Here is a 15,321-nt window from a genome sequence, read left to right as displayed (position 1 = left end):
CTAAGGCCTATATGGACTTCGCGGATGTTTTCTGCAAAAAACAAGCTGAGACTCTACCTCCTCACAGGCCTTATGATTGCCCTATCGACCTCCTCCCGGGTACTACTCCACCCCGGGGCAGAATTTATCCTCTCTCTGCCCCAGAGACTCTTGCCATGTCCGAATACGTCCAGGAGAATCTAAAAAAGGGCTTTATCCGTAAATCCTCCTCTCCTGCCGGAGCCGGATTTTTCTTTGTGTCCAAAAAAGATGGCTCCCTACGTCCTTGCATTGACTACCGCGGTCTTAATAAAATCACGGTTAAGAACCGCTACCCCTTACCCCTCATCTCTGAACTCTTTGATCGCCTCCAAGGTGCCCACATCTTCACTAAATTGGACTTAAGAGGCGCCTATAACCTCATCCGCATCAGAGAGGGGGACGAGTGGAAAACGGCATTTAACACCAGAGATGGACACTTTGAGTATCTGGTCATGCCCTTTGGACTGTGCAATGCCCCTGCCGTCTTCCAAGACTTTGTCAATGAAATTTTTCGTGATCTGTTATACTCCTGTGTTGTGGTATATCTGGACGATATCCTAATTTTTTCTGCCAATCTAGAAGAACACCGCCAGCATGTCCGTATGGTTCTTCAGAGACTTCGTGACAACCAACTCTATGCCAAAATTGAGAAATGTCTGTTTGAATGCCAATCTCTTCCTTTTCTAGGATATTTGGTCTCTGGCCAGGGACTACAGATGGATCCAGACAAACTCTCTGCCGTCTTAAATTGGCCACGCCCCTCCGGACTCCGTGCTATCCAACGCTTTTTGGGGTTCGCCAATTATTACAGGCAATTTATTCCACATTTTTCTACCATTGTGGCTCCTATCGTGGCTTTAACCAAGAAAAATGCTGATCCCAAGTCCTGGCCTCCTCAAGCAGAAGACTCCTTTAAACGACTCAAGTCTGCCTTTTCTTCGGCTCCCGTGCTCTCCAGACCTGACCCTTCCAAACCCTTCCTATTGGAGGTTGATGCCTCCTCAGTAGGAGCTGGAGCTGTTCTTCTACAAAAAAATCCTTCCGGGCATGCTGTCACTTGTGGTTTTTTCTCTAGGACTTTCTCTCCAGCGGAGAGGAACTACTCCATCGGGGATCGAGAGCTTCTAGCCATTAAATTAGCACTTGAGGAATGGAGGCATCTGCTGGAGGGATCAAGATTTCCTGTTATTATCTACACCGACCACAAGAACCTCTCCTACCTCCAGTCGGCCCAACGGCTAAATCCTCGCCAGGCCCGGTGGTCTCTGTTCTTTGCCCGATTTAATTTTGAGATTCACTTTCGTCCTGCCGATAAGAACATTAGGGCCGATGCTCTCTCTCGTTCCTCGGATGCCTCAGAAGTTGATCTCCCTCCGCAACACATCATTCCACCTGACTGCCTGATCTCCACTTCTCCTGCCTCCATCAGGCAGACTCCTCCAGGAAAGACCTTTGTTTCTCCACGCCAACGCCTCGGAATCCTCAAATGGGGTCACTCCTCCCATCTCGCAGGTCATGCGGGCATCAAGAAATCTGTGCAACTCATCTCCCGCTTCTATTGGTGGCCGACTCTGGAGACGGATGTTGGGGACTTTGTGCGAGCCTGCACTATCTGTGCCCGGGATAAGACTCCTCGCCAGAAGCCCGCTGGTTTTCTTCATCCTCTGCCTGTCCCCGAACAGCCTTGGTCTCTGATTGGTATGGATTTTATTACTGATTTACCCCCTTCCCGTGGCAACACCGTTATTTGGGTGGTCGTTGATCGATTCTCCAAAATGGCACATTTCATCCCTCTTCCTGGTCTTCCTTCTGCGCCTCAGTTGGCTAAACAATTTTTTGTACACATTTTTCGTCTTCACGGGTTGCCTACGCAGATTGTCTCGGATAGAGGGGTCCAATTCGTGTCTAAATTCTGGAGGGCTCTCTGTAAACAACTCAAGATTAAATTAAATTTTTCCTCTGCATATCATCCCCAGTCCAATGGACAAGTAGAAAGAATTAACCAGATCCTGGGTGATTATTTGCGACATTTTGTTTCCTCCCGCCAGGATGACTGGGCAGATCTCCTTCCATGGGCCGAATTTTCGTATAACTTCAGGGTCTCTGAATCTTCCTCCAAATCCCCATTTTTCGTGGTGTACGGCCGTCACCCTCTTCCCCCCCTCCCTACCCCCTTGCCCTCTGGTCTGCCCGCTGTGGATGAAATTTCTCGTGACCTTTCCATTATATGGAGAGAGACCCAAAATTCTCTCTTACAGGCTTCTTCACGCATGAAGAGGTTCGCGGATAAGAAAAGAAGAGCTCCCCCCGTTTTTTCCCCTGGAGACAAGGTATGGCTCTCCGCTAAATATGTCCGCTTCCGTGTCCCTAGCTACAAGTTGGGACCACGCTATCTTGGTCCTTTCAAAATTTTGTGTCAAATTAATCCTGTCTCTTATAAACTTCTTCTTCCTCCTTCTCTTCGTATCCCTAATGCCTTTCACGTCTCTCTTCTCAAACCACTCATCCTCAACCGTTTTTCTCCCAAATCTGTTCCTCCCACTCCTGTTTCCGGCTCCTCGGACGTCTTCTCGGTCAAGGAAATTTTGGCTGCCAAAAAGGTCAGAGGGAAAAATTTTTTTTTAGTAGACTGGGAGGGTTGTGGTCCTGAAGAGAGATCCTGGGAACCTGAGGACAACATCCTTGACAAAAGTCTGCTCCTCAGGTTCTCAGGCTCCAAGAAGAGGGGGAGACCCAAGGGGGGGGGGTACTGTTACGCCGAGCGCTCCGGGTCCCCGCTCCTCCCCGGAGCGCTCGCTTCACTCCCTCCGCTGCAGCGCTCCGGTCACGTCCTCTGACCCGGGGCGCTGCGATCCTGCTGCCAGCCGGGATGCGATTCGCGATGCGGGTAGCGCCCGCTCGCGATGCGCACCCCGGCTCCCCTACCTGACTCGCTCCCCGTCTGTTCTGTCCCGGCGCGCGCGGCCCCGCTCCCTAGGGCGCGCGCGCGCCGGGTCTCTGCGATTTAAAGGGCCACTGCGCCGCTGATTGGCGCAGTGGTTCCAATTAGGGTTTTCACCTGTGCACTTCCCTATATTACCTCACTTCCCTTGCACTCCCTTGCCGGATCTTGTTGCCTTAGTGCCAGTGAAAGCGTTCCTTGTGTGTTCCTTGCCTGTGTTTCCAGACCTTCTGCCGTTGCCCCTGACTACGATCCTTGCTGCCTGCCCCGACCTTCTGCTACGTCCGACCTTGCTTCTGCCTACTCCCTTGTACCGCGCCTATCTTCAGCAGCCAGAGAGGTGAGCCGTTGCTAGTGGATACGACCTGGTCACTACCGCCGCAGCAAGACCATCCCGCTTTGCGGCGGGCTCTGGTGAAAACCAGTAGTGGCTTAGAACCGGTCCACTAGCACGGTCCACGCCAATCCCTCTCTGGCACAGAGGGTCCACTACCTGCCAGCCGGCATCGTGACACTGACGCTGCAGACAATACGTCACATCACCCCTGCAGCCAGTGATTGGCTAAAGGGTGATGTATTGTCTGCAGAACTGGGAGGTATATTACGGCTGAGACTGGACAATGTGATAATGGAGGCTGCAGGAGAGCGAGGGAGGTAAGTACAGTTTTTATTAGACAGCCTGAGCTCTTTTCTTTAAAAATGCGTTTGCTGGACAACCCACTTTAAAGTCTAATACATTATTCACACACTGTAGTTTTGATGTATTTTCAAGCCAAGTCAGCAGTGGATGCAAAGAATAGAAGTATACATTTCATATTGCTCTCTCCTGTGTTTAGAATCCAGTCCTTGTACAGGTTTGATGCAAATGGTTATCAAATCTACAATGTGTGAATAAAGACGAAAGGTACATTCACAAGTTTAATACAACAAGAATTGTGTAGCTCACTCGGCCAGGGCTGACTCGAGGTTAACTGGGTAGGTCTATACCCCACAGACCTATAGGTATATATAGAAAAAGGATGTATAACAACAAGTGTATACAAGAACCAGTCCTCTAGAGCCAGTAGAAATGAGAAATGAGAAAATAGGAAAGAAAATAGAAAAGAGATGAAAATGAATGAAATAAAAACTTAAAAAATTCTAAAAATGATAAAAATAATACTGTAGTGAATTAAAAGATGAAAATTAGATAAATATTCCGTAATAGTCCCGAATTAAAGTTGGAAACATAAAAAAGATCTAACACATTTATTCATAATGTAATATACATCAGTGCAGGGCCCTTGCACGAGATGTATTACTACTGTTAAAAAACATATACTAATAAAAAAATATATAAAATGATGATATGCAAAATTATATATCACGATCAGCCACCTTTAAATGAATGTCAATTTGCTAAAGAAATAGTCTATGATAAAGTGATGTCTATGCAGCAGGTAATGATATATAGAGTGCCAGACTTGTTCACAATGTTTTAAAGGAGTTTCCGACATACAGTTTGGTACCTGTAGCAGACTACGGGTACCAAACTGTATGTACAGCGTTTTCGGAAACTCCTTTAAAACATTGTGAACAAGTCTGGCACTCTATATATCATTACCTGCTGCATGGACATCACTTTATCATAGACTATTTCTTTAGCAAATTGACATTCATTTAAAGGTGGCTGATCGTGATATATAATTTTGCATATCATCATTTTATATATTTTTTTTATTAGTATATGTTTTTTTACAGTTGTAATACATCTCGTGCAAGGGCCCTGCACTGATGTATATTACATTATGAATAAATGTGTTATATCTTTTTTATGTTTCCAAATTTAATTCGGGACTATTACAGAATATTTATCTAATTTTCATCTTTTAATTCACTACAGTATTATTTTTATCATTTTTAGAATTTTTTAATTTTTTATTTCATTAATTTTCATCTCTTTTCTATTTTCTTTCCTATTTTCTCATTTCTCATTTCTACTGGCTCTAGAGGACTGGTTCTTGTATACACTTGTTGTTATACATCCTTTTTCTATACATTCACAATTTTGCAGGCTTCAGGGCTAATATCTCCCAGCTTTGCTTTCTGTATAGAGCTTCCCATTTGGGGAAGTGCAGTTTTGACACTTAAAAGGGAACCTATCATCACTTTCATGCAGCCTGAACCAAGAGTCATTGGCGCGATTTCCAGTGGATTCTCCTCACCCCACCAGCCTTGATTGATAGAGCTCTCCCTATACCTCAACAGGACAAAATCTATCAATCAAGGCTGGTGATGACTCATGGTTCAGGCAGCATGAAATTGATCACAGGTTTCCTCTAAGGTCATACCCTTTAGTCACAAGATGGCCAAAACTTGCCTACTTAAGCAGGACCAGCTAACTGTTTAGAAAGTATGGCGGTCTCCTGACTTTCCCCTGACAAAGGATGTCAAAGGAGGGAAGAATCAGGCATATTAGTTGCCAACTAACTGACCCTTTTATTCTCAGGCTACATTTACACCATGTTACAGCGTACTGCAGCAATACAACAGGGGAATTATAAAACCTCCTTCTGCCTAATCCCCGCCATACCCGTGTCATACCCAGGGCTGTTTCTGCATATAAGCAAAATTGGCAGCTGCCTAGAGTGCCCTCTTGATGGGGCCCCGCTCTGCCCGCTGTAAGAAAGTTAAAGTTAAAAACCAGCATCTGAAGCTCCCGCTCATTCGAAGCACCAGCCCAGCCAGCACCACCGTCGCAGGGAGGGGGGTTACAGAGGGGGGTGTTACAGTGTGTCACCCCAGTAGTAGGTATCTATATAGAGGAAAAAAAACAGCAGAGCTTCTCATGGGATAGTAGTCCTTAAAAATATGGATGTATTCTTAAGTGCTGGAGGGACAATAGGGGCAATCTCGCTCATCTTTTGTGGTTGTGTGCCAGACACAACCACCTATGACAGCATGTAGTAACAGTGAAGCCACCTTGGCATCGGTAGTCAGGAAGCCTTGGCCGATCGTTGAACCATCAGATGGAAGGGTGTAGAAAATCTGCGAGGTCTCGGCGCAATCTGTTAAAATCACAATGCGTGATGTGTAGGTAAAAAGTCCATTTATTATATACCAGAATATAATAAATTGACTTTTTACCTACACATCACGCATTGTGATTTTACCTAATGGATTGCGCCGAGACCTTGCAGATTTTCTACACCCTTCCATCTGATACCCCCAGTAGTAAGGTAATTACATAATGAGGAGGATTGTTACAGTGTGTCACCCCAGTAGGAAGGTGGGGCTTTTTAAAGGGCAGAGCCAATGGGCAGGGTCAAGGGGTGGCAAAATTAGCTTTCATCTAGGGTGGCAAAATTCCTTGCACCAGCCCTGGTCGTACCCCACTCATTTCAATGAGGTGACCAGAGTCAGCTATAGACTCCCATTGGCACATTTTCTCACAGTATCTCATCGGTGGTCTGCTGCATTTTCAGTCCCGTACAAAGACTAGATTCTGTGGGAAAATTAGGCAACTGGACTGGAGTGACTCCGGTCACCTCATTGAAATGAATAGGGTACTGCATGGGTCCAGTAGAGTTGTGGCAGAAGGCGGTTTTAAAATTCCCCTGCCAGATCTGGCTGCCGTATGTTCCAAAGATAGTGTGAAAGCAGCAATCAGCCGCTGCCAAAGCTACCCATAGCAACTAGGGTTGCCACGTTTCTTGCCCAAAAATACCTGCCATTCTAATTTGCATAACTCATTATTTATGCATGATCACATTAATCTCCCCCTCTGATCCCCCTGTGCCATAATCATTTCACTTGATTCCCCCCTGTGCCCACCCGGTATCATCACCATTCCAATTGATTCCTCCCGTCCCTTTCCACTGATCCTCTTGTGCCATAACCATTACAATTGATTTATCCTCCCCCCCACCAATTCCCCTGTGCCATAACAATTTAACCATTTAAATTGATTAGCCCCCTCTAAGCCATACGCTTTTACTCCTTTCAATTGATCTTTGGTCAGTCCCTGCAGCCATCACCGCAGCACACTGTTTTAGAGTGGATGCAGCATCGGCTGCTTGTTATACAGCATGGGCCGCAACCTTAAAACAGTGTGCAGCGGTGGCTGCTGCAGGCAGGGCCAGGGCAGCGGGGCTAAGGGCGTATCATTTGTGTTACGCCGAGCGCTCCGGGTCCCCGCTCCTCCCCGGAGCGCTCGCTACACTCTCCCCACTGCAGCGCTCCGGTCAGATCCACTGACCCGGGGCGCTGCGATTACGCTTCCAGCCGGGATGCGATTCGCGATGCGGGTAGCGCCCGCTCGCGATGCGCACCCCGGCTCCCGTACCTGACTCGCTCTCCGTCTGTCCTGTCCCGGCGCGCGCGGCCCCGCTCCCTAGGGCGCGCGCGCGCCGGGTCTCTGCGATTTAAAGGGCCACTGCGCCGCTGATTGGCGCAGTGGTTCCAATTAGTGTGTTCACCTGTGCACTTCCCTATATCACCTCACTTCCCCTGCATTCCCTTGCCGGATCTTGTTGCCATCGTGCCAGTGAAAGCGTTTCCTTGTGTGTTCCTAGCCTGTGTTCCAGACCTCCTGCCGTTGCCCCTGACTACGATCCTTGCTGCCTGCCCCGACCTTCTGCTACGTCCGACCTTGCTTCTGTCTACTCCCTTGTACCGCGCCTATCTTCAGCAGTCAGAGAGGTTGAGCCGTTGCTAGTGGATACGACCTGGTCACTACCGCCGCAGCAAGTCCATCCCGCTTTGCGGCGGGCTCTGGTGAAAACCAGTAGTGACTTAGAACCGATCCACTAGCACGGTCCACGCCAATCCCTCTCTGGCACAGAGGATCCACTACCTGCCAGCCGGCATCGTGACAGTAGATCCGGCCATGGATCCCGCTGAAGTTCCTCTGCCAGTTGTCGCTGACCTCACCACGGTGGTCGCCCAGCAGTCACAACAGATAGCGCAACAAGGCCAACAGCTGTCTCAACTGACCGTTATGCTACAGCAGTTACTACCACAGCTTCAGCAGTCATCTCCTCCGCCAGCTCCTGCACCTCCTCCGCAGCGAGTGGCCGCTCCTGGTCTACGCCTATCCTTGCCGGATAAATTTGATGGGGACTCTAAGTTTTGCCGTGGCTTTCTTTCCCAATGTTCCCTGCATCTGGAGATGATGTCGGACCAGTTTCCCACTGAAAGGTCTAAGGTGGCTTTCGTAGTCAGCCTTCTGTCTGGAAAAGCCCTGTCTTGGGCCACACCGCTCTGGGACCGCAATGACCCCGTCACTGCCTCTGTACACTCCTTCTTCTCGGAGATCCGAAGTGTCTTTGAGGAACCTGCCCGAGCCTCTTCTGCTGAGACTGCCCTGTTGAACCTGGTCCAGGGTAATTCTTCCGTTGGCGAGTATGCCGTACAATTCCGTACTCTTGCTTCAGAATTATCCTGGAATAATGAGGCCCTCTGCGCGACCTTTAAAAAAGGCCTATCCAGCAACATTAAAGATGTTCTGGCCGCACGAGAAATCCCTGCTAATCTACATGAACTCATTCATCTAGCCACTCGCATTGACATGCGTTTTTCCGAAAGGCGTCAGGAGCTCCGCCAAGATATGGACTCTGTTCGCACGAGGCGTTTCTTCTCCTCGGCTCCTCTCTCCTCTGGTCCCCTGCAATCCGTTCCTGTGCCTCCCGCCGTGGAGGCTATGCAGGTCGACCGGTCTCGCCTGACACCTCAAGAGAGGACACGACGCCGCATGGAGAATCTCTGCCTGTACTGTGCTAGTACCGAACACTTCCTGAGGGATTGTCCTATCCGTCCTCCCCGCCTGGAAAAACGTACGCTGACTCCGCACAAAGGTGAGACAGTCCTTGATGTCTACTCTGCTTCTCCACGTCTTACTGTGCCTGTGCGGATGTCTGCCTCTGCCTTCTCCTTCTCTACTATGGCCTTCTTGGACTCTGGATCTGCAGGAAATTTTATTTTGGCCTCTCTCGTCAACAGGTTCAACATCCCAGTGACCAGTCTCGCCAGACCCCTTTACATCAATTGTGTAAACAATGAAAGATTGGACTGTACCATACGTTTCCGCACGGAGCCCCTTCTAATGTGTATCGGATCTCATCACGAGAGGATTGAACTTTTGGTCCTCCCCAATTGCACTTCTGAAATTCTCCTTGGACTTCCCTGGCTTCAACTTCATTCCCCAACCCTGGATTGGTCCACTGGGGAGATCAAGAGTTGGGGGCCCTCTTGTTCCAAGGACTGTCTAAAACCGGTTCCCAGTAACCCTTGCCGTGACTCTGTGGTTCCTCCAGTAACCGGTCTCCCTAAGGCCTATATGGACTTTGCGGATGTTTTCTGCAAAAAACAAGCTGAGACTCTACCTCCTCACAGGCCTTATGATTGTCCTATTGACCTCCTCCCGGGCACTACTCCACCCCGGGGCAGAATTTATCCTCTGTCCGCCCCAGAGACTCTTGCCATGTCTGAATACGTCCAGGAAAATTTAAAAAAGGGCTTTATCCGTAAATCCTCCTCTCCTGCCGGAGCCGGATTTTTCTTTGTGTCCAAAAAAGATGGCTCCCTACGTCCTTGCATTGACTACCGCGGTCTTAATAAAATCACGGTTAAGAACCGCTACCCCCTACCCCTCATCTCTGAACTCTTTGATCGCCTCCAAGGTGCCCACATCTTTACTAAACTGGACTTAAGAGGTGCTTATAATCTCATCCGCATCAGAGAGGGGGATGAATGGAAAACGGCATTTAACACCAGAGATGGACACTTTGAGTATCTGGTCATGCCCTTTGGCCTGTGCAACGCCCCTGCCGTCTTCCAAGACTTTGTTAATGAAATTTTTCGTGATCTTTTATACTCCTGTGTTGTTGTATATCTGGACGATATCCTAATTTTTTCTGCCAATCTAGAAGAACACCGCCAGCATGTCCGTATGGTTCTTCAGAGACTTCGTGACAATCAACTCTATGCCAAAATTGAGAAATGTCTGTTTGAATGCCAATCTCTTCCTTTTCTAGGATACTTGGTCTCTGGCCAGGGACTACAAATGGATCCAGACAAACTCTCTGCCGTCTTAGATTGGCCACGCCCCTCCGGACTCCGTGCCATCCAACGCTTTTTGGGGTTCGCCAATTATTACAGGCAATTTATTCCACATTTTTCTACCGTTGTGGCTCCTATCGTGGCTTTAACCAAAAAAAATGCCGATCCCAAGTCTTGGCCTCCTCAAGCGGAAGACGCCTTTAAACGACTCAAGTCTGCCTTTTCTTCGGCTCCCGTGCTCTCCAGACCTGACCCTTCCAAACCCTTCCTATTGGAGGTTGATGCCTCCTCAGTGGGAGCTGGAGCTGTTCTTCTACAAAAAAATTCTTCCGGGCATGCTGTCACTTGTGGTTTTTTTTCTAGGACCTTCTCTCCGGCGGAGAGGAACTACTCCATCGGGGATCGAGAGCTTCTAGCCATAAAATTAGCACTTGAGGAATGGAGGCATCTGCTGGAGGGATCAAGATTTCCAGTTATTATTTACACCGATCACAAGAACCTCTCCTACCTCCAGTCTGCCCAACGGCTGAATCCTCGCCAGGCCCGGTGGTCTCTGTTCTTTGCCCGATTTAATTTTGAAATTCACTTTCGGCCTGCCGATAAGAACATTAGGGCCGATGCTCTCTCTCGTTCCTCGGATGCCTCGGAGGTTGAACTCTCTCCGCAACACATCATTCCTCCTGACTGCCTGATTTCCACTTCTCCAGCCTCCATCAGGCAAACTCCTCCAGGAAAGACCTTTGTTTCTCCACGCCAACGCCTCGGAATCCTCAAATGGGGTCACTCCTCCCATCTCGCAGGTCATGTGGGCATCAAGAAATCTGTGCAACTCATCTCCCGCTTCTATTGGTGGCCGACTCTGGAGACGGATGTTGTGGACTTTGTACGAGCCTGCACTATCTGTGCCCGGGATAAGACTCCTCGCCAGAAGCCCGCTGGTTTTCTTCATCCCCTGCCTGTCCCCGAACAGCCTTGGTCTCTGATTGGTATGGATTTTATTACTGATTTACCCCCTTCCCGTGGCAACACTGTTATTTGGGTGGTCGTTGATCGATTCTCCAAAATGGCACATTTCATCCCTCTTCCTGGTCTTCCTTCAGCGCCTCAGTTGGCTAAACAATTTTTTGTACACATTTTTCGTCTTCACGGGTTGCCCACACAGATAGTCTCGGATAGAGGCGTCCAATTCGTGTCTAAATTCTGGAGGGCTCTTTGTAAACAACTCAAGATTAAATTAAATTTTTCTTCTGCATATCATCCCCAATCCAATGGACAAGTAGAAAGAATTAACCAGGTCTTGGGTGATTATTTACGACATTTTGTTTCCTCCCGCCAGGATGACTGGGCAGATCTCCTTCCATGGGCCGAATTCTCGTATAACTTCCGAGTCTCTGAATCTTCCTCCAAATCCCCATTTTTCGTGGTGTACGGCCGTCACCCTCTTCCCCCCCTCCCTACCCCCTTGCCCTCTGGTCTGCCCGCTGTGGATGAAATTTCTCGTGACCTTTCCATCATATGGAGAGAGACCCAAAATTCTCTCTTACAGGCGTCATCACGCATGAAGAAGTTCGCGGATAAGAAAAGAAGAGCTCCTCCCATTTTTTCCCCTGGAGACAAGGTATGGCTCTCCGCTAAATATGTCCGCTTCCGTGTCCCTAGCTACAAGTTGGGACCACGCTATCTTGGTCCTTTCAAAATTTTGTGTCAGATTAATCCTGTCTCTTACAAACTTCTTCTTCCTCCTTCTCTTCGTATTCCTAATGCCTTTCACGTTTCTCTTCTTAAACCACTCATCATCAACCGTTTCTCTCCCAAATCTGTTCCTCCCACTCCTGTTTCCGGCTCCTCGGACATCTTCTCTGTCAAAGAGATTCTAGCATCTAAGAAGGTCAGAGGGAAAACCTTTTTTTTAGTGGATTGGGAGGGTTGTGGTCCAGAAGAGAGATCCTGGGAACCTGAGGACAACATCCTAGACAAAAGTCTGCTCCTCAGGTTCTCAGGCTCTAAGAAGAGGGGGAGACCCAAGGGGGGGGGTACTGTTACGCCGAGCGCTCCGGGTCCCCGCTCCTCCCCGGAGCGCTCGCTACACTCTCCCCACTGCAGCGCTCCGGTCAGATCCACTGACCCGGGGCGCTGCGATTACGCTTCCAGCCGGGATGCGATTCGCGATGCGGGTAGCGCCCGCTCGCGATGCGCACCCCGGCTCCCGTACCTGACTCGCTCTCCGTCTGTCCTGTCCCGGCGCGCGCGGCCCCGCTCCCTAGGGCGCGCGCGCGCCGGGTCTCTGCGATTTAAAGGGCCACTGCGCCGCTGATTGGCGCAGTGGTTCCAATTAGTGTGTTCACCTGTGCACTTCCCTATATCACCTCACTTCCCCTGCACTCCCTTGCCGGATCTTGTTGCCATCGTGCCAGTGAAAGCGTTTCCTTGTGTGTTCCTAGCCTGTGTTCCAGACCTCCTGCCGTTGCCCCTGACTACGATCCTTGCTGCCTGCCCCGACCTTCTGCTACGTCCGACCTTGCTTCTGTCTACTCCCTTGTACCGCGCCTATCTTCAGCAGTCAGAGAGGTTGAGCCGTTGCTAGTGGATACGACCTGGTCACTACCGCCGCAGCAAGTCCATCCCGCTTTGCGGCGGGCTCTGGTGAAAACCAGTAGTGACTTAGAACCGATCCACTAGCACGGTCCACGCCAATCCCTCTCTGGCACAGAGGATCCACTACCTGCCAGCCGGCATCGTGACAATTTGATTTTGTCCGCAGTGGCCAGGGACTCTTTCACAAAAAATACCGGCTTTTGCATATTTTTTCTACAAAATTACAGGAGGAGGCATTAAAATACCGTCTGTGCCAGTAAAATACCGGCTGGGTGGCAACCCTAATAGCAACCAATCAGATTTTTGAAAAAGGCCTGTGAAAAATGAAAAGAGTATTCTGATTGGTTGCTATAGGCAACTGCACCACACTTCCTTTACACAGGTTTTGATAAAAGCTGTGTTCAAAATGAATGCTCTCTCTCATTATTGTCAATGCAGTGGGGACATATTCCTGCCATAATATACTGTTCCATCATCGGCCTTTCTCATAAACCTACTCTTACAAGCTCTGACAGGGCCATGGAAGGTGCTATAGCCATGGGTGCGGCTGAAAATTGGCAGGTCGCCCCTTGTCACACCTGAGCTTCTTGATAGGAATATATCATAAAAAGCAGAACTAGAGCTGAAAAGGCTGAACAGTGTCTAACCGCAGAAAACACTTTCCTTTTCTTATCAAGAGCCTTTTGTTACATTGCTGACTAACTAGATGGGCTTGTGATTTATCTCCAGGTTTCCATGGCAACTGTACAAGTGAAAGGCAGGCAAATAATAGCACTTACCGACTTCTTACAGAATGCCACGTGACCTCCAGATTTTTTCCCCCCAGTAATGCTAGACAAAGATACAACGATATTTGACATAATATATCCAATAGCTGTAATAAAAGTCTCTTGTTTGTCGAATGTGGGCCCTTTAATATGAAAAATACAACCATTTGGCAAAGAACAAGTGTATTATTCTATATATCAATGACGTCTGCCATACTAGAAATACTATCAGACAGCTGGGTGACAAACAATATGGCTGCCAAACTCTGGTTGCCACTGTTACTATACACACTGTTCCCTTATGACAGCACCACAAGACTTATTTGCCCATCCAGGATCTGGGGAATAAACAATATGGCTGCCATACTCTGGTTGTCACTGTTACTTTATCCAACATTGGAGCCCTTATTAGGAACACATAGGTTGTTTCTAGTGTTGTCTGAACTAGCAATATGCACAAAGCAAGTCACATGAATTAAAGGGGGTTATCCAATGAAAATGTATATTTATCTAATGTGCCCAGGCTACCTAAGAAAACAACAAAACCTTCAACTCACCTTCCTCGCACCTTTGTAGTCTCTGCCTTTTCTGTGGCCATTGACACTGCTTTTCTCTGAGGTAACTGACAGCACCACTCTGCCAATCACTGGCTGAGGCAGGATACTGCTGCGGCCAGTGATTGGCTGATCAGCACTGTGACGTCCCATCTGCAGCAACTCCAGAGAAGCAGAGTTCACCTTGGGTACCCTGATATGGGGGGCTACGAGGAAGCGAGGAAGGTGAGTCAAAGCTTTTATTGTTTTATTAGGCAGTCTGGGCCCATTAGTTAAATAAGAATTTTGACCAGAGAACCCCTTTAAAGGGATTGTCCACTTTGATGATCCAATAATAAGCACGTCCCACTGCAGGAACCACCAGTGATCAGCGATCAATTTTATGGGAGCTCAAAATCGACTGCCACATTTTCCTGCAGCACCACAGTAAAAAATAAGTATTACACAGTCAATGGGCTCTCCCATGTAATGCATGTACCGGGTCCTCCAGAGATGTTCTTGGCAGCTCTTCACCGCTCTTGGTTATAGTTGTGTGTCCTGAACTTGGGACCCCTCTTCTATATTTCAGTAGCAGGGTAATTTTAGGTGGAGGTGCTATCTATAGCCACTCTTATAGGTAGACATGAGACTCTGCAGAACCCATCCCCCCTCAGCATACTCATGCTGCCATTGAGGAACAGGATGTGCAAGGCTTAGTTAGAGTTCCATTGCAGCATGCATAGGTCAAGTCAGTTGTTCCCCTGGTATTTAAGTGGTGACAGTAGGAAATAGAGCATAGTGAGTGCTCAGGGGAGTAACTAGGTTAATTCAGGGGAGGGGTTAAGGCGGTGCCTAATTCTAAAAGTTCAGGGGGAGTTTAACCCATGTTTCTTGATCTAGGGATTAGTGGGGCTCCCACATAATGGTTTGTTTGTTACTTCTTGTATAGAAAACAACATATGTTGTTCCACATTCTTTTACATTATCCCAGGGCAATCGAAGTTCTACTTACAGCACCTGCTTTTACAGTACATACATTATATATGGCAATGCTTTCTGCTTCAATACAATGCACTGCAATACCAGATGTATAGAAAATGGGCCGTGCCTGTAATCCCATTATGTTGTCTTTCAATACACGGCACATAAAATATTTTTCCATAGACTTTTATAGCTAACATTTGTCTTGCTCCATTTTTGTGCAGACGGATTTATGTGTCAGCATAATATCTATCAGTCATGGAGAAAGTGATCCTGGTGCTACTTATTTCCCTTTATCCATTGGACTATGGCCTTGGGGGTTATATGGCTCATGCCTTGTATTCAGTGCACTCTAATCATATGGGAGATACCAGGAGGCCTCTTCCGGTGGGGCAAAGAGTGGATGGATATCTTCCCTTGGACAAGCCAGTCAGGTAAGCGTTGT

The 15,321-nt window shown here is 48.2% G+C and overlaps 1 protein-coding gene across 2 annotated transcripts in view; it reads left to right on the top strand.

The window, feature by feature from the left end:
* LOC130267332 (protein NDNF-like) overlaps positions 1-15,321 on the top strand; it is a 37,813-nt gene that overhangs the window by 4,104 nt on the left and 18,388 nt on the right. Inside the window, exons 1-2 of one of the 2 annotated variants that reach the window (XM_056516908.1) lie at positions 14,671-14,693; positions 15,101-15,310. In XM_056516908.1, coding sequence (XP_056372883.1) covers positions 15,135-15,310 — 176 coding nt within the window. In that variant the 5' untranslated portion in view covers positions 14,671-14,693; positions 15,101-15,134. Of the gene's footprint in view, positions 1-14,670; positions 14,694-15,100; positions 15,311-15,321 lie in introns of those variants that run through there. The other variant, XM_056516907.1, reaches the window with a different exon arrangement.

The sequence above is a fragment of the Hyla sarda genome, chromosome 4 (genome assembly GCF_029499605.1).
Source record: "Hyla sarda isolate aHylSar1 chromosome 4, aHylSar1.hap1, whole genome shotgun sequence".
NCBI classification, from domain to species: Eukaryota; Metazoa; Chordata; class Amphibia; order Anura; family Hylidae; genus Hyla; species Hyla sarda.
Note: the sequence above shows the minus strand (reverse complement) of the source record. Positions and strands in the feature narration are given on the sequence as shown.